A 26,049-nucleotide genomic window follows, 5' to 3' on the forward strand; every position below is an offset into this window, starting at 1 on the left:
TATGTATAAATATATAAAATTTGCCATTTTTTATGCAGGCTGTAATTTTGAAGGCAAGTCAATTCAACACATCTGTTCAGACTGAAAAGTTTGAAATATTATATGTTGAAAGTGAAACATATAGTTCAATTTATTTTTCTGTACATATGTATGTAACTGTACATGTTCCTTATGTATTTTTAATTATTTAGAAAGTCTCTTATTGAGCGAGCAGCTAAACAGTAATATTAGTTATATGTCTAATTATAAACGGTGATACGAAATTCGTAAGCACTCTACCGCGAGTGGTCATAAAATGTAATAAAACATTAAAAATCGTGGTTTTTCTTCTTTTATTTATTCTAATTTTAATTTACGTTAAATAATAACGTTTGCTCATTTCATGTTATTCACGTTAGCCGTGGATTATATTGTAATGGTAAACAAAATTTTCCCAACTATTTTACATGAACAGCTGTTTCGATAATTGTTTGGCCTTTTTTAACGAATGTTCATTCTATTTTGAATATTGAAAGCATTAACTTTGTGGATCATAGTGTTATATTATTTTGATAAATAAAAAGGCTTTGTTTTTTGATCCACTCACATTTTTATGAAAAACCAACTAGTTTCAGCAACATCCTGTTGCCCTCTTCAGGGTTTATTTTATGACTGTGCGGTTTATTTTATGAATGTAAATTTGTTTGAAAATTGGTAGGCGAAACAATTGACACAATATTAATTTATATGTGTTTTTTAATAAAATACAACTTAGTAGACTCAAAAAATCTGTGTTTGATTTAAAAATTAATACATAGAGTACTTAAGTATCTAAACGACCTATAAGACCCATTATCTTAGTGGCACCCGATAATTTTACATTAAACAAGGCGTAGTCCAAGTAAAGGTACTGCACTTAAGGTAATTATTACTATTTGACCATGAATTCGGTAAAAAATATTGTAATTAAGTGTTCCCAGTAAAGCACGTACCGTATTTGCTGTTTGCCTAGTGACTGTTTTTTCCGCATAGTTGATATTTATATTTACTCGATAGTTATGATGTATGCGGTCAAATGTGTTTGTTCAAGTAATTAATATTAATTTAAATATCAAAATATATGCGGTGGATGATGTTCAAAGTTTCTTACAGCTCTTTTTCTAGTTACCAATACAATTTTCATTTTTAATTTAATTATAATCTTTGTTTGTCTGCCTATGGTTTGTGCTGTAATGGTCAGCATGCTCAGCTATCGTTCGAGTGGTCCCGGGCTCGATTTCCAGGGGGATCAAATAAATATAAGTGATTTTTTCACTCTAATATTCATTTAAAATTACCCTGGACTGTTACCTGAAGTGGAGGGCTGATCACCTTTCCTTCATGTGTTAACGATCAAGATAACTCTGCATTTATATGATACAGTGCCCTTTGTACCATTGGGATGCAGCCATGTATATATATATATATATATATATATATATATATATATATATATATATATATATATATATATATATATATATATATATATATATATATATATATATATATATATATATATATATATATATACATGTTTAAAATGTAGAAAAAAAATATGGATCACAATTTTTTTTAAACGTTCTTTTAATCTTGCAAATGCATGAATGACAAGCTATTTAAAAATGCTTTATGTTATAAGAGATCCATTAAAATATTTTAAGACACGCGTTATAAATCTTTAAAAATTCCCGGCTAAAACAGAATAATATAAAACTTTAAGTGACATTAATGGTCGATTCAAGAATTTTTAGATCACAGAGCTATATTCGATCTAGATCCTGTTCATTGTAATATTTAAATGTTGCAAGGATAATAACATATTTCATACATCTGTCATTGATCTGGGAACAGTTTTCCTACTCAGGCGATAATATATTACGTATGTTCAAAGACAACCCCTTCCTTTCATTTAAAACACGAAACTCAAGCAAGTGGGAAAATCACATACAATTTGAGGTTTTTACACAAAATGCCCTTTTATTGGTTATATCGATTAACAACGTAAGAGATTCGTTCCTATCATTGTTACAAAGTGCCATCTTACTCAACTCAAAACTTGTCAAAGATTACAAGGTTTTATTCTAAGCGCACGAATTAAATTCCACGACTCGCTTACTTGCGCACGTAATCGAAAAGTTACTTTTTGAATTGTGGTGTTTGTAGTGATTTGTATGAATTGCTGATGTTTTTTTTACGAACGGGCATCGTTTTACGTTAACTTTCGGTTCGAGTCTACGCTACGTGGATTTACGTCCGGGGAAATACTGAAGGTACGGAGCGGGGCTCGTTGTCCGAAAAGCATTTCACTATTCACTAGCTCGAGCGCAGCCGAGCAGGCAGTCGACAAGAGCCGAAGCGCCTCGAATGCGAACGACGCGTTCCAATAAATTCAATATCGATCGAGTACCGCGAAAAATCGAGGGTTCCTGTTTGAAATATGTGCACTCCTCAACTATCAATACTGTGTTGCAAGCTCTAAATATTTGGTGCAATTTAAATGTATTTTAATGCACGAAAATAAAGTGAATCTTATTTATTTTCCTGTGCATTTGGTGCACGTTGTTTCTTAAATAGTGGTGGCCGATTAATCAATCGATTTTGTGGATAACATTGGAACTTTCACGCAAAAAAATGAAGTGGAAAATGCAGTGCTCTCTAGCGCTGCTTGCAGTTATTCTGGCGATCTTATCAGGTAAGAAATCAGTGAAAATAACAACATTTTTAATTGTAAAATCATAGAAAACACGCACATGGACATTTTAGTGTATAATTCAATACACATTTTTTTTTAATACTTAGTAACTTATAACGCATTGTTGTATAAAAAGGTGAAATTCAAAGCTGAATAATTTGCCAAGTCATATTATTTAATGGTGTGTGTCAAGTTCGTAAAAGTTATTGATATCAGTTATAGACTCAACACAGGCTATGCTTAAGGAGCCTGTTCCTAAGTACTAACATAAACAACTGAATAATAAATCCAAGTAATAATAATTATATTTTACCCTTTTATTACAAATAAAATTGTTGATACACAAGTCCTTGTTCGAACATAAAACATATGCTTAAAAAATTAAACAGCAATATAGAAAAATATATAAATAAATGAAATTACAAAAAGGCATATTCAATAAAGATTAATAAAATGTACAAAATTATTGTAATAATGACATACTTTGACAGTGAAAAAAATAATTTAAACGAAATAAAAATAAATAATTTTAGTTGTATTTATTGTAACTTTGTTGTTTCTGACACCAAATTAAATAATATAAGTTTGAAGATATATTTTTTACAAAAAGCATGGGGTTAATATCAGCTGTGCTTAAGATTCCATTAAAGGTGGAAAATCTTATCAATATTTCTATTTATTTATTAGTACACCATGTATTCTAACCATTGCGTTGAAAAGTATAAATAAATAATGTTTATATTACTGTACTTTAAATCTTACGCGTATCAATTTCACAATTGAATTAAAAAGTCTAATGAACAGTTTTCCAACCATGGAGAGGCGATCAAGCGGAATATGATATGAACATTTTAAATTGTAACAAGAAAAGCTCATGTAATAATTAGCAAACTCTTTTTAATTACCATTTTTATTACTTCCAGGTACACTTTATTAAAATTAACTCATAGGTGGCGTTATAAAACAATTTACATTTTCTGCATATTTACGAAAGAATTTTGTTGTTACGTTTTTTACCTGCATGTATTATGTTAAGTACATAACAATTGTACGCATTTTTCGTAAATACAAAATCACACTCATTACATATCGTCAATTTAAAATGTAATGCAATACAGTAAGATATATGCAATCAGCTAAATGATATCACGAAATATTTTGCATTTACTTAAAACGATTTTTTCTTGCAAAAATCCGTTTGTGGTTAGTGTCATTGAATTTGCCATCTTTAAATCGAAATGATTCACGCGAAATTCTGTACCGTGGGTTGATGAAAACATATATTGAACATCGATTTATTATTTTGATTCTTAGAAGCATTTCTTAATATCAATTGAAATCCATCTTTTATTTAATATTAAATAAACGTCATAATAATTTAATAATTTAATAATTTAATCATTTAAACGACATGACTCGAAATATCTAAACGCACGGTGAAGCACGAAACTCCATGAAATGTAAAATTCACGTTTTTTTTTTAATACCCCATTGAACTTCAATATATTAGACGTACTTAATAAAACATAATATGTAATCATTTTTATAAAAAGGACTACAAAACAGTTTTTAAAATTGGTAAATAATACATAGTACTTATTTCATCATGTATAAGATAAGCATTATCGATAAAATTAGGAAAGGTGTGTTGAGATGGTTTGGGCATGTAAATCAAATGAGTTACGAAAAAACAGTAAAACAAATTGTGAGGCGAATTTTGTTAGTAATAGAAGCAAAGAAAGACCGTGGAAAACTTGGCATGATCAAGTATTTCAAATACTTGTATATAGTTAAGTCAGGAGACGGAATAATCGGCAGGTATTTATAAGGAGATCCACGAATGTGGAAAAGGCGAAATATGTGTATATGTATATGTATAAATATGTGTATATGTATATAATATAATCAAAATAAGATGGTTTAAAAAGTATTATAATGACTATTACATAATTTCCGCCTTTTATATCAATCACTATTATAAACTAACAATGTCAGGACCATCAACTGTTTTGAATTGGTATTGTAATTGTTTACATCTTTTGTTCGTCACAGTGCGTGCGCAGTTAGTTGGGTTCCAGTACCATACGGTACTACTGTACTGGCACTAGAGACTATGTTAATAGTTATTACCAGACACTTTCTAGGTTGCACAAACGAACGCATCAAGAGAAACTATGCTCTGATATCGGCGGTAGTTTTTTATACTCTGAATTATCTGCTCGAGCCGCCAGTGCTTCGATACGACTTGGGAGCAAGATTGCAAACAAAGTGTACAGATAATAAAATAACAAGAAAATTCTGCGAAAGTAACTATAAAAATCATCGAATTATTCTTAAATTATCGTCTTCATTTTTTACTTGTTATTCATACTATATGTATGCAATAATGCAAATATCTTTGCATATTGCAGTCGATATCCGACTTCTTAGGCGTTAAATGTTACACAGTAATGATTACTTCTTACTAATGAAGATCTTTCAAGGAATCGAACCCGGGTAATCACGCATTGTATACAAATGTAGTATCCTTTAAACCAAAAAGCCGTATGCCAAATTTCTCGTTCAATTTTAAAATGTTTATATGAAAACTGTTGTTCGACGTTACGAAATGTGTAAAAATGGATAAATAATTTTTTTTGCAATGAAAAACATGTTTTTTAAATCATTAACGTTAGGTTATTTCAAATAATATACTACATAGACTAATAAAATAAATACTACTTATTTATTTATTTTTTTTAAAATTAAAAACTTAGTCGTTTTCACCTTGCACATAAAAAATTTACCTCATAGTCAATATTAAATAAATAAAAGAAAAACAAATTTTTTAACTACAATTTACTTCACAATTTACTTAAGATTATAAAATAAATTGACCATTATGTTTGTACATTTAAAAAACTATGGTCTGTAGAAAATTAAATAAATAAATAATATGTTAACTTGATTGTAGATAACAAGATATTTAATCTGTAATATAATAATGCAATCCTTTAAGTTAAATATATATTTGACCTTTGCAACTCTCAACACCTAACCTTATCTTCGTTTCACATATCATAATTAAATATGTTTATTATATTTTTACTAATATAAATTAACAAATGATTTAATTCATTGTATAAAAAAGAATAAAACAATATTCTGTTATAATGTACACAAATAGTAAAACATAAAAATAAGGGAATAAAATGTATTTTTACGTATTAGCGTATTATTATTTGATAACATTGTAATTTTTATATAAATTCAACTAATTTACAACATATAATGGACACAAACTTTTAAGTTTATTGATATAAATATGACTAGTTTCTAAAAACATATGTTCTTAAAACAGGTAAAAAAACTGTTTGTGTCTGTATTTTTACAGAGTTTTCATATCGCTCACTCCTTTCAAGAACGTCATAAATCAAAAAACCTAATTTTTCAGGAGAACTTTTTAAAATTTAAAAATACAACACAATGTATTAAAAATAAATATCGAGCCACTTTTTGAACTTTTGACTGTGCAACAGATCTTTTGAGGTAAAACCTGAAGATTTTTTCTCCATTTGAAAAATATTTACTTAAAGTATTTAAAAAAATAATTAAACAATACCTTTTCTTCAAAGTGCAAAAACAACATTTTCTGCCCTGTAGCGGGTAAATATTAAGTTAAAAATATGCCTCTTTTGCTGGGATATAGTACATTTTCTGGGCATTCTGAAAACATGCATAACTGAAAATTGACGATTTTTGATTTATGACGTTCTTGAAAGGAGTGAGCGATATTCACTTGTTAATGAGAACATTTGTCGTTCCATTAATATCGCATTAATGCTCTTAAACAAATATTTTATTTTTACATTAAAATCATCGCGTTATTCTATAAAGTTAAAGCAAAATTAACAAATAAGAATATGTATGTTAATCCCTCGTTACCTCGTTGGGATATCCTGTATTAAGGCAGTCAATTACACAATCCATTAACACAAAATATCAATTTGTCTCGTATTTTTTTATGATAAAATATTTATTAATGATTGTAGGTTAATTATTACAACCGAGAGCACGATTACGTCGTATTTAAAATGTATCATGCTGAGTTATGTATGTGTTTAATTCTTTTCTTCGAGTGTATGCTGCATTGCCGTAGACCAAATTTCGCTTTTTCGACATTGACCCGGTAAAAGCTGGCTGATAAAAAGTCAAATCACTTTCATTTTATTCCGCTACCTCCGTTTCTGTGTGTGTACCACATGACTGTGTGAGTATACGGTGTATTATTATGTCTGGTCTTTGTACACAAACTGCGATGAGTGCTATAAAAGTGAAAATTAATATATTTATCGAGTATTTTTATAAATTGGAACACTTTCGACTCCACACTTTTCATTTCTGCTCTATAGAAAATACCGTATTTCACGTTTATTGGGATAAATGTTTTGAGTAAGCCTAATTTAACGTAATTAACATAACGCCTTTACAACGTCTCAATTTTTTTTAAGTCATGTTTTTTCACCTTTGGATATATTTTTTGATAGTTTAAAAGATACTTTTAATTAAATATTGTCGCCTTTAAATTAGGGTAGATCACTTCAAAATAAATACAATATTTTGCGTGAGACCAAATCGTTGTATACAAGTCGGGGTTTGTCCTCAATCTCGATATCTCGACATAGACGAAGAAAAATATGGAAGTCTAGGTATTACACAAATTTTGCTTAAAAAATCTCTGCTTAGTAAAAAAAATAATCAACTCAAAAATACATGGTGCTGAGAACTAGCATGTGATAGAATATGTCAATTGAAAGATAATTACAATTTCTGAAATTAAAACCGTGTGGTTTTCAATCATGGGTAGTTTGGTGAATGTTACACGTATTTAAGTGATCACTAAAACCAGCATTTGACAAGTCGTAAGCCATGTAAATACCAAGACTTCCATCGTTTCTTGAGCATGGACCTAGCAGGCACGGGTAGGCAAGGAGAATATAACGCCACACCACTCTGTCTTTGTAACATTATTCTCCTCTTCCTAATTCGTGAATCTTCTCATATATATTCCGACTCCTGACGTGATACTTTCAAGTATTCACTTGATTACGCCAAATTTTTCACGGTCTTCCTCTGCTTCTATTTTTTACTTCATTTTCCATGTATTATATATTTATTGAACTATTTTTTAACTTATTCTTTTCTCATGTCCCAATCATCCCAATACGCCTTTTCTTATTTTATCGATTTTTTGTCGATTGGAATAAATATAATTGGTGACTTAATTGCATGATAATTATTCAAGTAAAAATGTAATATTATCTCAGAAATTTATAGCTTTAGACCGGAAAACGTTCAATGAGAATCTCTGTCGCATTTAAATCAAGTGTGTAATAACACAATTTTGATCGGACAAAAAATGGAGGGAAACACAATAAATTTTAGAAAGGAAAATGGTTTATTGTGAAATAATGTAGAATTTGAATTAATTTATTGTGAAGTCAAGCAGTAAAAACAATCAAGTAAGGTTTGTACGGAATAATAATATTACCAAGTTACTTTAATTGGTTTCTGACTTGTAAATCAACTTTTCTTAAAAAACTAATTATGAATTTATTGTCAAGCGATTTTGAAATGCATCTCGAGTACTGAGACATTTGGCAATTATTACTGAAAGCAATCTTAGTATTCATAAAATAGTTATGGTTTCTTTTGTATAATACGTATATAGCAAATAAGGACACTCTAGGTGACCATGCTTAAATGATCAGCTGGAGTGTCCCTTAGAGACAAAATAAATAACGTTCACGCATTTGCGGAAGCCTGGGTGTAACTGACATCAATAATAAGGTAGAGGAAACTCAATTGAGATGGTATGTACACATAGGACGTAGAGAACCTTAACATATTGTAAACCAGGTGATTGCCATGGATCCTCCTCGAAAGACATCTAGAGGAGACCAAAATATTAATGGATGCCACAGTAAGATAAAATTATTCGAAGGCATGGTCTAGGTGACGTTGTACATATGTGATAGAAGGACCTAAAACCTGAAGGCAAGAGAGCTGCCCCCAACTGTCCTTGAAAGACGATAAGTTAGGATGGACCCAGGAAGAAGAACAATATGTATTTAGAAAATATAGTCCATGTTTCACTAAAGGTTAATATATAATAGTTACGTACACGTGATGGCGAATATATTTCATGTTACAGTAAAGGTTTCTATAGTATAATACGAATACGTCAGAGCAAACATACAAAGTTCATGTTACAATAAAGGTTTCTATAGAATAATAGGTGCATATAATGTCGAATAAAGTTTATGCAGCAGTTAAGGTTTTTAAAGTACAATATGTCTACGTAATGGCGAAAATAGTTCATGTTACAATAAAAGTTTCTATCAAATAATACGTATACTTGATAAGAAATAAAGTTCACGTAACAGTAAAGGCTTGCAAAGAATACGTTAAGGCGAATATGGTTCATGTTAAAATAAATGTCTCTATAGCATAATACGTACACGTAATGGAAAATATTATTAAAGTTTCGGTTAAAATATCTTTAGAATAATACATTCACTTAATGGCGAAAAAAGTTCATGTAATGAAGTTAATGACGAAAAAGTTTTTTTTTTTTAAATCCTGATACCAGCGATGTCGATATAAAAGATAACATTATACTGCAAAAGACTTTATATTTTGATACCCTTTTCGAACTCACGTCAGTCTTTTAGATTTCATATGTAGTGAAGCTAAGTGCCTTTATACAGGCAATAAATTTGCTCTACTTCATACGCCATGAGTTTCTTTAGTAGGTACTCGCAATAATATCCCAAATCTGTAATAGTTTTTTATTAATATTATCATATATATTTCCTTTTCCTGTTTGTTAGGCCTATTAACATGTATCATCATCAAGGCTAAAACGATTTTTTAAACAACTTTTGATATTTATAATTATTATATTCATACATCCTCATTGTTTTGTGATGCAAAGAGAAACTGACTTAATTAAACGAAGCGTAAGTTAAGTATTTTAATTTAATTTTTACTTGGTAAATACCACTTTTTCTTAAAAATGTATTATAATACGTGTTTCGATGCAATCCGCATTATTTTTAAACACCTTAAGATTTCATGAAATGGTGGTATTTACAATATAAATCTTAAATTAAAAATGGACAGATATTACCACGTATACGTAAATATGACAATCCCTACATATCTATTCCAGAATTACTCATACGAATCTACAATAACACACCACATGAAAAAAAAACATAGAACCATAAGATTAAAAATAAAGAAACGCTTCAAATAAAATCAAAAGCGTATCGCAATTTGGTCAAAATAACTTTGTACATTACGCAATAAAGGTGTACAACTTGCTTTCACTATCCATAAAGTCATTAAATGAAGAAACTATGTATAAAAGAGCTATCGATTATTGGGTAATGGAGGAGAGAAGATTTAAAATAGATTACTAATCAAATCATCCTAATATGTGCCTTCGGATGGGAAGATCCAGTGAGAACATGTAATTGTAAACATAATATAAGTATGATGGAATAAATTCATACTAACTAAACAAACAAACTAACCATCACGCGGCTTCTCCGCAGGGGTAGGCAGAGAGAAAAGAACGTTACAACAACCTATATTTGCACACAACCTTCGCCACTTCCACATCTAACATCTTCTCATACATACACGCCGATTATTCCGACTCCTGATCTAACCACTCTTTAGAAAAAATAATAAATCCGGTAAGGTTTTATACGAATATGTTATGTAGATACATATCTTTCTAATCCGGATTACAATAAATTATCAATAAACACATCACTTTGTGTTTCAATAGTAAATAACTTACGATACGTTCGTAGGTTATGACATTTATGCTGTATGTTATTTAACAGATAATAACTTTAAGTTGACGTAAACTGAGAGTGGGTGCAGAAAAAACTGTCTCCGAACTGCGTTACCGTGTTCACAATTATACACATACGTACAAGAACCCGCACTTCATAGCGTCATGGCCGCCCACGACACCAACACCGAAATCTAACAATCTTCGAAACCACCTGGCAAAATGTTGATGAATTAATGGCATTGTTTTATTAATTGATTCAGCAGACATTTTGTGGTAATATCTATAATTTTTCAAGTTAAGCTTTACTTGGTTTACCAAGTTTTATTACTAATTTACCTTAAATCTATTATGCCACATGTTTCGAGTCATTCAGCATCATTATTAGTACCTATTTGATAATAATTCTGATTGCATCGCGACAAGTGTAGTAATAGATTCTTAGAATAGTAATGATCAAGTAATATTTCAAATTAAAAAACATTATTTTAATTAGATTATAACAGTTTTTTATCTGTATTATAAAATTAGTTTTTAAAACATAGATAAAAAGTATATTACTTTATTAATGAGATGGTAAAAATAATTTTGAAGAAAAAAAGACTAAAGGAGAAGAGTCATGTAACGAGTTTAGGGGAAGATGTAAAATAAACAAGCAAATGATGATACGATGAACAGATACGATTTGAATGATAGATTTAAATGTTTTAGACTTTTTTTGGACTCGAAGGTTATTTTGGGATGGTGCGTTTGTTATATGAAGAGATAATACGAGTGCATTTAATAAACAGAGAGCATAATATGTTAAAATAATTTAAAAACCTAATTACTTTCAGGAGTAATGTTAAAAATATTTTTTTTATCATATCTCGTATGTAGAAGTTTAATAACAAAACTTCTGCTCAACTCGCATCTTCAGTAGAAAAGAAGAGAAAAGAGGAAGTATGTGAACGAACAGCAATCTAGTAACAAGACTATTATTTGCACGAATTGACTACTGCAACCTGTGCTGTAATAACATTGAAGATGAAGTGAGAATTAAATAAAAGTAGCTTATATATGGTACATGCAGCATAGTAGGATTGTAAGAGAATTTTATCGATATCAATTATCCTAAAGAATGTGGTATATATATATATATATATATATATATATATATATATATATATATATATATATATATATATATATATATATATATATATCTACACTGTATATATAAATATATATATATATATATATATATATATATAAATATATATATATATGTATATATATATATATATATATATATATATATATATATATATATATATATATATATATATTATATATATATATATATATATATATATATATATATATATATATATATATATATATATCTATACTGTATATATAAATATATATATATATATATATATATATATATATATATATATATATATATATATATATATATATATAAATATATATATATATGTATATATATATATATATATATATATATATATATATATTTATATATATATATATATATTTATATATATATGTATATATATATATATATATATATATATATATATATATATATATATATATATATATATATATATATATATATATATATATATATATATATATATATATATATATATATATATATATATATATATATATATATATATATATATATATATATATATATATATATATATATATTCAAATAAAAAATTTAATAAAGATAATACACATTTTTCAGTTAATTAATGTATACACAACTGGTTTTGAAAATACAGTTTGTATTTTCACATTTTTCAATCAAATGATCAAAATCCGTTATAGATATGTTTTAAAATAAGACCAAAAAATGTATTTTATTGACATATTTCTTTCAACCCTTATTTCCACCCGATGGTGCATAGAACACTGCATAGTATATGAACAATGTTATATTGTTTATTAAATATATGAAAAAAGGTGATCAGCCCTATGCTTCAGGTACCAGTCCAGGGTAATATAAAGGAAAAATCACTTACATTTATTTTGACCCCTTGGAAATCGAACCTGGGACCTCCAGTGTGGTAGCCAAACGTGCTTACTACTACTCTACGGAGGTGGATAAAAATACTACTACTATATATAACATACAACTATTATAAATTTTATGATTCACAAGTAAATATACATAATTCGCAAGAAAATAGTGTTTTTAAATATTAATATCATTAAAAAGTCATCGTTGCAATGCTCTCCGATATGTTTTGAATAAATGTTTACAAACGATTCAGTGCGTACGAAATGCATTGTGTTCCAAGTCCAAAATTAGTTCATGCAAATAACTGCACCATATTTTGTAACGTTTTTCGAAACACGATAATAACGTAAAGGGGAATTCCGTCAATTTTATTGGCACGCGATAATGTGTACCTTTCTGTTTGTTAATTTTGTATAGTCAGTAGCGGGTACTAGTTTAAGGCACATATACTCGTACATATTGTACGTACTCAAAGCCGCTTTTACAATGAATGCACATGAGACAAGAATCGCAACTTTGTAAGAAAATAGAAACTACTCTTCCTCAACGTGTTAGGAATTGAAATGAGATATTTCTCGATAATCCATTCATCCAAATTACGTCTCATTGAAACGAAAAAGTTTACAACCGAAATTGGATATGTAAATAAATTAACCGCTCAATTGGTATGTAAATAACCAACTCCATTGTTTTTTTAAAGACATTAATGAATTACGGGTTTGACTCATTTTATGTACGCTGAACTTCTCATTTACACGGTGGATACGTTTCACGTAATTGTGTAAAAAGCATGTAAAAAAATTGAACCAAAACAATAAAATATTGTGCATAGTTTTCTTGTACAAAAATTGATTTAGGATATTGAAAATATTAAATTCGTTTTCAATTATTTTATTTTAAAAATATTATCAAAAATCAAAGGTAACAAACATTATTCTCCCAGCCCTTTCCGCAAACTTTTCTGTGTATAGTACTGAATATAAAGTACATGAGAGGGATGTAGGAATTTCAAAATTATTATTAGTAAATTAGTTTTGCACCTTGTCATTTCGGATTCCTGTAAAAAATTAGATTAGTCAATTTTTTTATTATTTTAGATCACTGTTTTTTTTTTTTTTTAATATTTCTTTTAATATAGTTTTGTAGATACTTTGTGCTGCTTTGCATGAAATTAAACTCATCCATCTATCAGTTAAATTAGCAATTACTTTTAAAAACCATTTATTTGCGAAAAAAAAATGTATTTCTTCACAAGCTTATTTTTTGAAATGTTTTTTTTTAGTGGAAATAAAAGAATTACCCCTACAATTAAATATAAAATCCAATTTTTTTTTTTAACGGATATAAATGTTTTATAACCGCAAGATTCATATATTTCTCAAAAGTTTGACTTCACTTTAGAAAAAGGACAACTACCCAATAGTACCCATTGGGTAGTTGGCGGTCATTTTTTCGGTTACTCGATTGTTATGGAATTTGTTATTTTTTCATTTATTTCCAGCCTATATGTTATCAAATATAATATATAAGATGCTATAATACTCAACTAATTTGGAGCACAAAATGTGTGATAAGCTTAAAGTAATGAAATGCAAAAAATAGTAATGACTTTTGTTTATAGAAGTCGTTTTTGGATTCCTTTTTTTTTTAATTCGGTATTACTTTATTAATTTGTAAATTACCTCTGCATAAAGAATTTATTCTTTAAAAAATATAAAAAATAATAAATTATAAATGACAATATTTAATTCGCTTATTCAAGCAATTTTATACATTTTATAAATAAATAAAAATATTTCTTAAAATTTATTTAGGATTTAATTTCTTGTTTTCAATGAAAACGCGGATTCTCAGTATTTCTCACATATCGAATGTATATATTTTTTATTTAAAATACTTGAAATCCTTCACGTTCTCGATAAGACAAATCGAAGAGGTTGCAACGCTCGAAAAATAAATTAAATTTAAATATTCATATTAATATGAATACCCAGTCAAATTCATAATAATTTCATATGTAAAGACAAATGGTGGTTTTACTTGTATATTAATGATATGTAAGAATAAAATTAAGCTGAAACCGGTATATTATGTCATGGTTAGAGTTCATGACTTTTAAGTAAAGAGGCCTCACAGATGCACCTCGTATATGATATTACGAACATACAGGATGTTTTTTAGAAGTAAACAAATTCAAATTTCCCGCAATGAATTGATGATATCACCCACAGTGTGGCATGTTGCGTCATCTTGTTGAAACCACAGCTCTGTCACACCAACGCCATTTAACTGATGTACGAATAAGTCAATAATTATGCTTCTGTAGCGCTCTCTATTGACCGTAACATTTTGTCCGGCATCGTCTTTAAAAAAAAATTGAACCAATGATTGTATTTGCCCATAAAGCACACCAAACAGTGACTTTTATTGGATGTTAGGGTATCTTGACAAAGGCTTCTGGGTTTTCTCCACTCCATATTTGGCAATTCTGTTTAACGACAAAGCAATTTTAACAAAAAGGTGCCTCATCGATGAACAAAATTTTCCATTGAAAAAGAGAATCAAGCTGAATATTGTTTTCGGCCCCTTACCGAACCTTCGGCGCGCATAATGGTCATTTAGTATATTCATGGTAAAATGGAAAAAAGTAGTGACTAAAAATCAACTGTCAACTGTCAAATTGACAGTCTGTAGAAACAATGTTTTCAGTTTAAATACCAAACCTCTAAAAAAAACATCCTATACTTAGCTGTGTTTATACGAAATTTCAAAAGTGTCGATTCCCGACACGATAACTGCATATTTTACTTACACATTATTTCATGCAGTTATTAAACACGCATTCTTACTTAAACGGACTTCTAATTAAATAATGTAGATTTATTGTAAAATAATGTAAAATAATTATGTAGATTTATTGTATAATAATAATGTAGATTTATTGTATTATTGTATAAAACTAATGTTTGTTTTCTATTAAAGGTACAAATATTTCAATAAAATACTTTTCAATGCAAGCTTCAGCGGTTTGTGCTAACGCGGAAAAATATTTATCATACAAGTTGTGGCAGACTTGGAGTTGAACCTAGAGTTTCTGACTCACAGTCCGCGACACTAACTTAGGGACCAAAACCACATACTTATAAAAGTCAAATAATTGAGGTAATATGTTTTTGAAACCATTAAAAATATATTAAAAAATATATATATTTGTGTATTACAATAGAAAAATGAATTAAAATGCAATGTCTGCAGGTAGGGCAAAAAGATAGGGACGTTAAATGTGCAAAATACATCACAAACACCCAGACCAATTTAAAATGAATCTTTCTTGAATTCATCTTGCAATTGGCGGTAATCTAACCCGCGACGCCAGTTTCGCAGTCGAGGGGCTACCCAACTACGCCACGGCGCGCCGCGGCGCCGGTACATCTTTTAACCCTTACTGATCAAATGCCGAATCTCATTCGACATCGATTTTTTCCTCTTAGGTCCCATGTCGGATGTTATTCGACATTTTTTCATGATAAATATTATTTATTTAAATTCCAAGCAAACATTTTGGTCACTCGTATCTATTACAACAGTATGTGGAGTAAATAAAATAATATGTCATTTATTGTTTTGGCATTCATTTCATGGTAGGACATTACGGCTGTCCAAACTTAAAACACAGTATGGGACATTTTTTTCGCAGTACGTTTTTTTGCATTTTTGTAGAATCTACTTGGTCCAAAAATGCAAAAAAACATACTACAAAAAATCTCCCTTACTGTGTTTTGTGTTTGGACAGCCGATTAGATGATACTTAAATTATTAATAAAACAAGTGTTTTTACTTAAAATTTAAAAAATAATAATTCGCAGTTTACATTTGGATATACCTTTTCTAAAAATATGAAAGAAGTCGCTTGTGTCACAAATGCTCTTCTAATGAACTCATTCCGTACGTGTAATTATAAAGCCCTTATTTGGGTAGATCATTTTATCGCGCAGAGCTCAAATTCGATATCTATGCTCAGTTATGGTTGCAATTACTAGTGCCTTGAAAAAGTCAGGCAGACATGAAATGAAAACCGATTCGAATGAGTGCCTCATGTCTGCATTGCAAGTAATAATTCCTAAACAAGTGTACTGGCGACCGAACGGTATAGAAACTATAGCGACTGGATTGGGTCAGTTGGGAAACGGCGATATGCAATATTGCCCGCCTGAAATGCAATCGGCCGTTTCACAAAACCAGCTTTTTGCGGGATTTGCGTCACCCTCGCGTATTTGGGCTCCGGCGCTCCGATGGGGAAACCTGATATGCTCTTGAAACACGCGAGAACCAACCAGTTACCGCCCAGACGCAAAATTATCGAGATTGTCCAACTGCGTGAGAATAATGCACTTTGCTTTCCTTAAATTCATCGATCTTACTTGCATAATATTGTATCTCTTCTAACCTAATACTAATCATACATAATGGTGCATGGTATATTTAAAATTGCATTGTATATTTTATTAGTATTGCATCGAAATGAAATATGAATATATATATATATATATATATATATATATATATATATATATATATATATATATATATATATATATATATATATATATATATATATATATATATATATATATATATATATATATATATATATAAAACATATATAAAATATAAATATAACAAAATAAACAATGTGTTGCTTTGTAGTTAAAGAAACGACAATAAAAGTTTATCTGAAATAATATTTTATAAATTACATATAATATGACAGTTCACCAAACACAATACCGTTCCGGAGGTCCCGGGTTCGATTCCCAGGGGAATATAAATTATCATTTTCTACTACATTGAGATAAAGTATGCAGACCTCTGCATATTGTACGCTATATAAAGCTGGAAAAAATATTACACTTTGCAAATATGTCAACAAAATAACCTTTCGTAAGCATATGTATTATAAGTTACCTTTTTAGTTTGTATACCATTTATATACATCCAATGAATTTTTTAATGATTCTTTTTGCAAGGAATCAGAAAACAAAATATATGGTTTTACGAAATGTTTGTTAATGAAAAAATATAACTGTACACCAAAATTGTAATCTACCGCCTTAGAGACATCCCCGTCACTTCGTCAGGACAATGACTATAACAGCATACTAGCAACACTGTCAAACACTACCATAACTTTATTCACATATATGGACGTAGTGCTTCTGCATCTTCGGTACAAACCAAAATGCAACTTTTTGTGTAGGTGTAATTGTGTGAATAGTAGAGTTGCTTGCTATCCTCGCAACCTTTCCGAAGAACAATAAAAGTAATGTACATATGTTAATTTTAATATGTGTATTTCCTTGTATAATTGTATAAAAATACAATATGTTTTTTAATTGAAGTACCCTTGAGGTAGTATTTCACAAAATGTCGCTATTAAATAATACATTATGATTATTGTGTAGAGAAATTGAGTGCTACCAAATGTTTCCTGTTACCAATAGCGAATATCATAGAGATTTTTATTGATATATCAACATAGATGAAAAAGAATATGGAAGTCTGCGCATTTACAGAGCTTACAATCTGTCATACGCTGGTTTGAGTGATTACTTTATGTAGCTGTAAGATTCGCCATTCTACCCATGATTAATAACCCTACTACTCAAAATCCATGTATGCTTGAATGGAAAAGATATTCTATGTTCTACTTCTTAGGAGACATTTATGATTGAAATGAGTATATTTTTCAAAGATATTTTTAGGTCATTCTTACTACGTATGTAAAATAATTCGGGAAGAATCTGACATAAATTTCGAGAATGTTTCAAGTAATGTATTTTGTAAAATAAAGCTACTAAAATGCAATCATAGATGGTGCCAAAGAGGTAGCATTTGAAAAATGTTTTCAATTGAATCAAAAACATAGCTTCCAAAATTTGAATAGTGTGGTAGAATGGTTAATTTTAAACGTGAGTATAAAGTTATCACATAAAACAGCCTGTGACAGGTCTTTAACTCTGTTAATGTTTTATATTCTTCTTCATCTTTCTTGAAATAAAAATGAAAAAAAAAATGAAAAACTCTCAAGTGGATCTAAATCTAGAACTTGCAAACAAAAAATTTGACACACTAAAAATATTGTAAACGAGTGTTTTTATTCAAATGTCCACACATCAACTATGTAAATCTTTGTTTATAAATATGTTTTTTATTCATGTATAATTTGGACCATGCTGAAGTTATAGCATATTTTGCAACAGTCTCCATTTCGCGAATTTGAGTATAATATCGCCCACATGGAGGAAAATTCCTACTGGGAAGTGTGAGCTAACGCGAAGTAGATTATTTATTGCAGATATGCAGATTATGAGACCAATCTCGAGCGAAGAAACGAGAGATGAGAAGGAAATCGGCCAACAACGTGCATGTTATGAATAAATACCTAATTACACCATAGGGTGGCTACGAAAATTCGTATTTAGCTTCTTGAAATTTACGAGAATGTATTAATTGTAATATCCAACACAGATTTTTTGAGTCTGCTAAGTTGTATTTTATTGTTAAAAAGTACATCAAAGTTAATATTGTGCCAATTGTTTCGCCTTGTTATGGCATTTTCAAACAAAACATTCCTTTAAAAATGCCATAACTAGGCGAAACAACTGTCACAATATTATTTTTTATGTGTGTTTTAACAATAAAATACAGCTTAGTAGACTCAAAAAATCTGTTAGATTTTCCAATTAAAACATAAATTAAAATGGAGTTGTACAAATTAAACGCCAAATCAATAAACTACTTGAAATTATTTAAATCGTTAATCTTTGATGATTTTCAATACAAAACAACCATGAAATAATAAAAAATATTGTTTGTTACATTAAAAGATCATAGAATCACCAACATTTAATATCATGTAAAATTATTAGGTCACAATAGACCTAATATAGTCACAGTGATATAAGGGATGCAAGATCCCTTGACCTCACAAAAAATGTAATATTATAGCATCACAATATTTTGAGTGTGTCCAAATACTTTTGCACAAATCTGGATTATCTCCAATTATAGGAGTTATTTTTCAAACTATTTTTTGACATCTCAACATAGACGAAGAAGAATAAAGTAAAAGTGTGTAAAGTGATAACTTAAACCAGCCTATAGTGGTATTTAGCCCCGTGAAAATGCCAAGACTTCCGTATTCTTTTTTATCTATGTTGAGATGTCAAAAAATAGTATATTATATAATAGTATCATAAAATCATTTATTATACCAATATTTTTATTGATATCTTAACAAAGATGAAGAAAAATATGATTCTGAGCATTTGCAGGGATTACGTGTTGTCGTGGGTTGGTTTAAGTGATCATAGCAAGAAATACAATATTGCGGCGTGTTATGGAGAAAAAAGCTGATTGAAAAACTTAATTCATATGGTTCAATACAAAATGTGGTATAAAAACTAAAACTAACCTTCAAGCCGTTTTTCCATACGGGCAAGCAGAGAGAATAGAACGCCACACCAATCTGTGTTTTGCAAATAATATTTGCCTCTTCTACATTTATGCATCTCTTCTTTCGTATCTGCCGATTATTCCTTCTGAATTGACCACATTCATGTCCTTCGAATACATGACCATGCCAAGTTATCCTCGATCCTCTGGATTAAAAAAATGTAGTTGAAAAAAAAATGGAAACAATGTGATCTAAAAATATATGGTTGGTAAAAGTACCAACCACGTGTGGCTCATAAATTTTATTTACTATTTTTTTTCAATTATTCGATGCACATGCCCAAACTATCCAACACATCTGTCTAAATTTTCTCGAAATTAATTATGAAAATGTGATTTTTAGTAATAAAATAATAAAAGTAAAATTTTATTTGAATATTATTTAAAATAAAGATATTTGTGAGCACCCTATACATCTATGAGTAGGAGAAGTGAGAAGACAATAAGGAAAAGCGGAGTTATTCATCTTAACATATAACAATTTAACACTAATACATACACACATATGAGAGGAAAATTTTCATGAAATGTTTCTTCTATATTAATTAATCCACGATTTTCTTTTAGTGCCTCTAATCATGATATACACATCATATCATAGCTGAAAAAAAGCGTTATACAAAATATTTATGATTGTGATTTTTGGTATCAAGGAATATCCAGTAAAAAGCTTGCTAAAATTAATTTTGTCCACATAAGGCAATCAAAACGTCATCAATGATTACACAATCGTTAAAAATCTCTTGATAGAATATATTTAAATAAAAACCTGAACTATTAAACTTCAATGAATTGCACTTGAAATGTAAATATTATAATAATGATATCACAAGTGAAATTTTTGTTTTTTTCGTATGAGTGTTTATAAAATATTTCTTTTCTCTCTTTTTCTTAACTCACAATAACTAGACTATTTTTAATATCATCCATTATTGCAGTCAAATACTGTTTGCTGTGCATTCAAAATTTCATTTATTTTCTAAGCTTTTAAGTCAAAATACGAAATAAATTATAGTTAATAAAATGGCAAATCATAATTGTCTTTTAATTGAATTCATTATTAAATGTATAATCGCATTTGTTTTGTAAGCATATTTAAAAAAATCTGTAAAAAATCTAAAAAATATGTTTTGGTTTTAACGTAAAGGTACCTACATATATTCGTATAATGCAAGGCAATTAATAATATGTACACTTTACAGTTACTTCATTGAATGTTAATTTATAATTTTGGCCATTGTTTCAATCAATGCATTAAATGTGGGAGTCAGTATTATTTCCTGGTTTCGTAATATCTATTTACAACTTCTCTATGGATAAAAAAATTAAGATATTTGCTTTAATTGACTATAATGAAATAAAAGGATGCGTTTTTCTTTCAACTAAGAGTGATCATACGACGATCACTCACATTGAAACGGTTAAACAGGTTTTTAGAAGACTGTCATTCCTAAAAAGTCATACCTATTTATTTTAACCTCGTTATCTTAAAGTGAAATAAGTTTAAGCATTTACATTGGAATAATTTCATGTCATCCTGGCAGGTACTTACACAAAACCTAGCTCTTCAAACTCAAATTTACACGAAAAGGATCATTAATTGGAGAGTTACCATCAACTACTATAAAATATCAAATAAAAGTAACCAATTCATAAAACTTCTTCTTCTTTAATTTTTAAATTAGATCTGAAGATGTGTTTTTTTTAATAAAGTGACTCCCCATTTGATGTTGACGCCCAGCTATCCTACCATATCTTAGGTGATCTTCCAGAAAGGCGGTGACCCAGTGTTTTCTCATTAGTCGCTATGTATGGGATCCTTGATTCATCAATCCTGTTGACATGGTCTCACCAAAATCTTCAACTATTCTACTCTATCGTACACATCTTCAGTCTTTTATAAAATTTACAAAACAATATTGTCTTTCTATTCCTTCAAATAAACGTCAAACGCAATTACATGGTCGTCGTGAGATCAGTGAACGATCGGAGAACACTTGCAAACGCATCCCGAGAATTTTTCGTGTGGTCGCTATTTTAAATAGTTATCGATAGACATCTAAATATTAAAATAAACACCAAAAACGAAGACCTTGAATATAAAGTAGAAAAATTATAATAGTGGTTAGTGGTATTCAGAAAATGCATCAAATCGTTAAAATTTATCACCATCGTGTTATTTTCAATTCTTGAAACATTACGCAATTTACGCATTGGAAATTCAGGCTTTTAATTTTAAAAATATATCACAAGATTTAAATGAAAGGTTAACTTAGATAAAGAACAATAAAAATTCTTTCTCAGTTTATGATGCAAAATTCTGGTCCAAATTATGCCTCCATGTAAAAAAATGCACCTTATCTGATAACCTTCAAGAACCTCTGAAACATTTTGTCACTTCCCAGAACGACTGTGCATCAAATCACCCCTTCCTTTATTTTTATTCTCTTGATCGTATTTTTCAAGCCTTTTTTATTCTGTTATAGGCTGGTTAAATGATCACTCTAGACACGTGTAACAATCACCTTTCTATCCAAGATTGACAAACCCACTCTACTCAGATTTTTAAAACTTATACTGGACACACTGGTTTATTTTCTGCATTTATTTTTTTATCGTGCACATAAATAATTATAAATTACAATTTACAAAAATGTACTCTCACTGGGTTTTCCTGTGCCAAAAGCACATTTACAGTACATGTACAAAAATTAAATAAACAGGAAATTATTTATGACATGTAATCGAATAAGGTATGACCGAATGATGCTATCTATTTCAGATCTACCCATCTCGATTTTCCATTTACGAATGGCTTTTTTATACTTTGGTTTCATTATTTGATGACTTTATAGATGATAGAAAGCAGTTTATATAATTTTATTGCATAGCAATCAAGGTTATTCTGACCAAAAGAGGTAAGTGTTAGATTTTGTTTAAGATTTTTCTGTGTTATGGATCTTGAAGTTCTAAGTACGTTACCATAAAGTGTGTTAATGGTGAATTTTTGGCTTTGCTAGGAGGTATTTTCTTGTGTCATGTCAGAGTAATTCCATGCATATGTAATCATTGGTTTAACGTACAGTTGTTTGACAGTCGTAAGTTGTATTTTGTTGAATATTTCCTGTAAGGAAGTCCGTCTCGGAGCTTTTTTTCCTTATAGTATTATTTTCATTACTGATTTTTGGGAACAATAACGCTATTAAATAATACGTTACTATTTAATAATTATAATTTACGAACGTTAAATACGACTTGAATACATACCATTATAAAACGCATTATGGTTTCAAAGAAATGCCATTGCTTAAATTGCTTTATCATTATTTCGTACGACAAAAACATCATACATTTTACCCACTTAAAATTATCCATTCAAAATTATTATTCCTATTAATGAATTTAATTATAAAGCGAGTGTAAATTATTATACAACGCTTGAATTCGTAATTAACAGTTTTATATAATAATTGTGCAATAAATAAACTGAGTAAAAATGGATGGGTACTTTTATATTGCCTTAAGGCTGCAATTTACCAAGTGAAGAATTTCGATGAGAGAGAATTGACATGGTTTTCCTGCATCTCTGAAATACTTGATAAATATTTTATTTTACGATTTTAATATTTTGTAAACTGGTGCATAAATTGAATAAATTGTTGTAAGACTAACGAAAAAAAAGTCTCGTATGGTAGTTTTTTTCCATTCTGATATTTTTTCAAATCTAAATAAAAAATTATTTATTTGTTTGCTTAAAATCTTATATAAAAGTGATTACTTGAATTAAAATTTTTGACAAAACAGTCCTGTTTATCTTTTTTTTTTCACCAATATCAAATACCAAGTATTTCGTATTTTAAAGACAAAGTAGCTAAAAAACACCTCTGCTCTAATTTTTTTATATAAATATCAAAATAATAAACTAATCAACAATTCGTATTTTCAAGATAAAATAGCTATTGAATATCTCTATTTTTCTCTACTTTTCACATTTTTACATTAATATTAAAAGAATTAACGATGAAACATTTCGTATTTCAAAGAAAAAATATCCATTTAAAACTTCGGTTTTCTCTGTTTTTCATTTTTAAACCGATATTATAAGAAAAAGATATTTATTTCGTATTTTAAAGATAAAATACGTATTTAATACCCCAGTATTAATTTTTTATACCAGTATTTAAAGAATGAGCTATTAAACAGTCCATATTTAAAAGCTAAAATATTTTCTTACAATATTTATAAGAATAAGCTATTTATTTCGTATTTCAAAGATAAAATAGCTATTTAACACCCCAGTTTTTCTCTTTTTACACCAGTATTTAAAGAATAAGCTATTAAACAGTCCATATGTAAAAGATAAAATATTTTTATGCATATTTATTAAATGAACGATTTATGTAAATCCAACTTCAACAACAATTAAAAATATTTATTAGTGAGCGATTGCATTGAATTCTCTGTGAAACTACAAGTACCTACCGTAGTAAGCGACTATCTGGGACGCTGGATGAGATTTCTTTTCCGTAGTTATTCTGCCGTGCAGTAAATCTGAGTAAATTCAACACATTTTTCTTCTTATAGTATGAGAAATGAGTAGAACCAATTAACTCGTAATTCACTTACACTTCCTAGGAATTAAATAGGTAATTACAAGTACGTTTTATGACCATCTTCTTGAGTCATAACATTTTAAATGTGTCCAAAAATGTTACAAATCTAGGTTTGTCCACTTTGAAGTTACTTTAACATTTTGATAACTAAACATATATGATTTATATTATCCACTGACACTTCGTGATGGAATTGCATTTTTAATTTATTATTAGATTAAAACCAATATTTTTAGCTTTTCCACTTTTTTATTTGACCAGCGACCGGGTTTCGTCGTTACCGACATCATCAGACTGGTGAGAGGCTTTACAAATTTGTATGTTATAAATAAAAGAAGGCAGGAGTTGATAACCATGATTTGATATAATTTTATGAGAAATTAATTTAATTTTAGTGAATTTAAGTATTGTATGATATTTTAAATATTTTTTTATAAAGGTTTTTTTGTATTGAAAGCACGATTTTATATAAAGTTAAAATAGATTTGTATTTTTTGTAAATGAATTTAAATTATGTAACGAGGTATCAGGAAATGCTGGTTGACGGCTCCTTCCACTAAGCTGTGGTTGTCCGGGGGGAGTCCGAAGTTCTCTGAAATGTAAATTTCCCGGCAGTCATTTCTTATCGACAAGACATTAAGGCATCTATTGTTTCTTTTCTAATGGGTAAAGTAAGGGAGAATGAATGTGTGTTACTTGATCATTTAATATGTCTTTATTATGACAATTTTTTAATCTATTTATTTCCAAAATTTCGAGCCTATCTAATTTTTTACCTTTACTACATTTGTGTAAGATTTTTACATTAAAATTTTTATCGAAATCATGATTTGACTCTATCAAGTGGTTTGCAAAAGTGGAGTTTTCTTTTTTATTTCTCCAACTTTGGACATGTTCGTTTATTCTTATTTTAAACGATCGTCCTGTTTGCCCCACGTATTCAGCACTGCATGATCCACAACTTAATAAATATGAGCCTGAATTTGTTTCTTTTTCCCTTTTATCTTTATTATTAATTAGTATCTTCCCCAGATTTGAATTATTATAAAAGGCTATGGAACATTCATCTTTGTTCGCTAGTTTTCCGATTCTGTTGCTACTATCCCCTATAAAAGATAATTTAGCCCATTTTTTAACTACTTTTGAAGTCTCTGTAATGAGAGCTTTATTTAATTGAGATGTTGCAAGTCTCTTTTGTTTTTTCCTAATTAATTGATCAATTAAACCACATTCATAACCGTTATTGGAGGCTATCGTCTTTATGATATTAAGTTCAGAGTTGTAATTATCATTATTTAATGGGACATACAACAGCCTATGA

The 26,049-nt window shown here is 28.9% G+C and overlaps 1 protein-coding gene across 2 annotated transcripts in view; it reads left to right on the top strand.

Annotated features, from left to right (window-relative positions):
• The first annotated feature begins 2,326 nt into the window (after nucleotides 1-2,326).
• Cda5 (Chitin deacetylase-like 5) overlaps nucleotides 2,327-26,049 on the top strand; it is a 203,815-nt gene continuing 180,092 nt past the window's right edge. For both annotated transcript variants that reach the window (XM_088273878.1, XM_088273810.1), the window contains exon 1: nucleotides 2,327-2,713. In XM_088273878.1, coding sequence (XP_088130004.1) covers nucleotides 2,653-2,713 — 61 coding nt within the window. In that variant the 5' untranslated portion in view covers nucleotides 2,327-2,652. The remainder of the gene's footprint in view (nucleotides 2,714-26,049) is intronic.

The sequence above is a fragment of the Brachycentrus maculatus genome, unplaced genomic scaffold (genome assembly GCF_059751285.1).
Source record: "Brachycentrus maculatus isolate JH-2025_06_01 unplaced genomic scaffold, ASM5975128v1 h1tg000004l, whole genome shotgun sequence".
Lineage (NCBI taxonomy): Eukaryota > Metazoa > Arthropoda > Insecta > Trichoptera > Brachycentridae > Brachycentrus > Brachycentrus maculatus.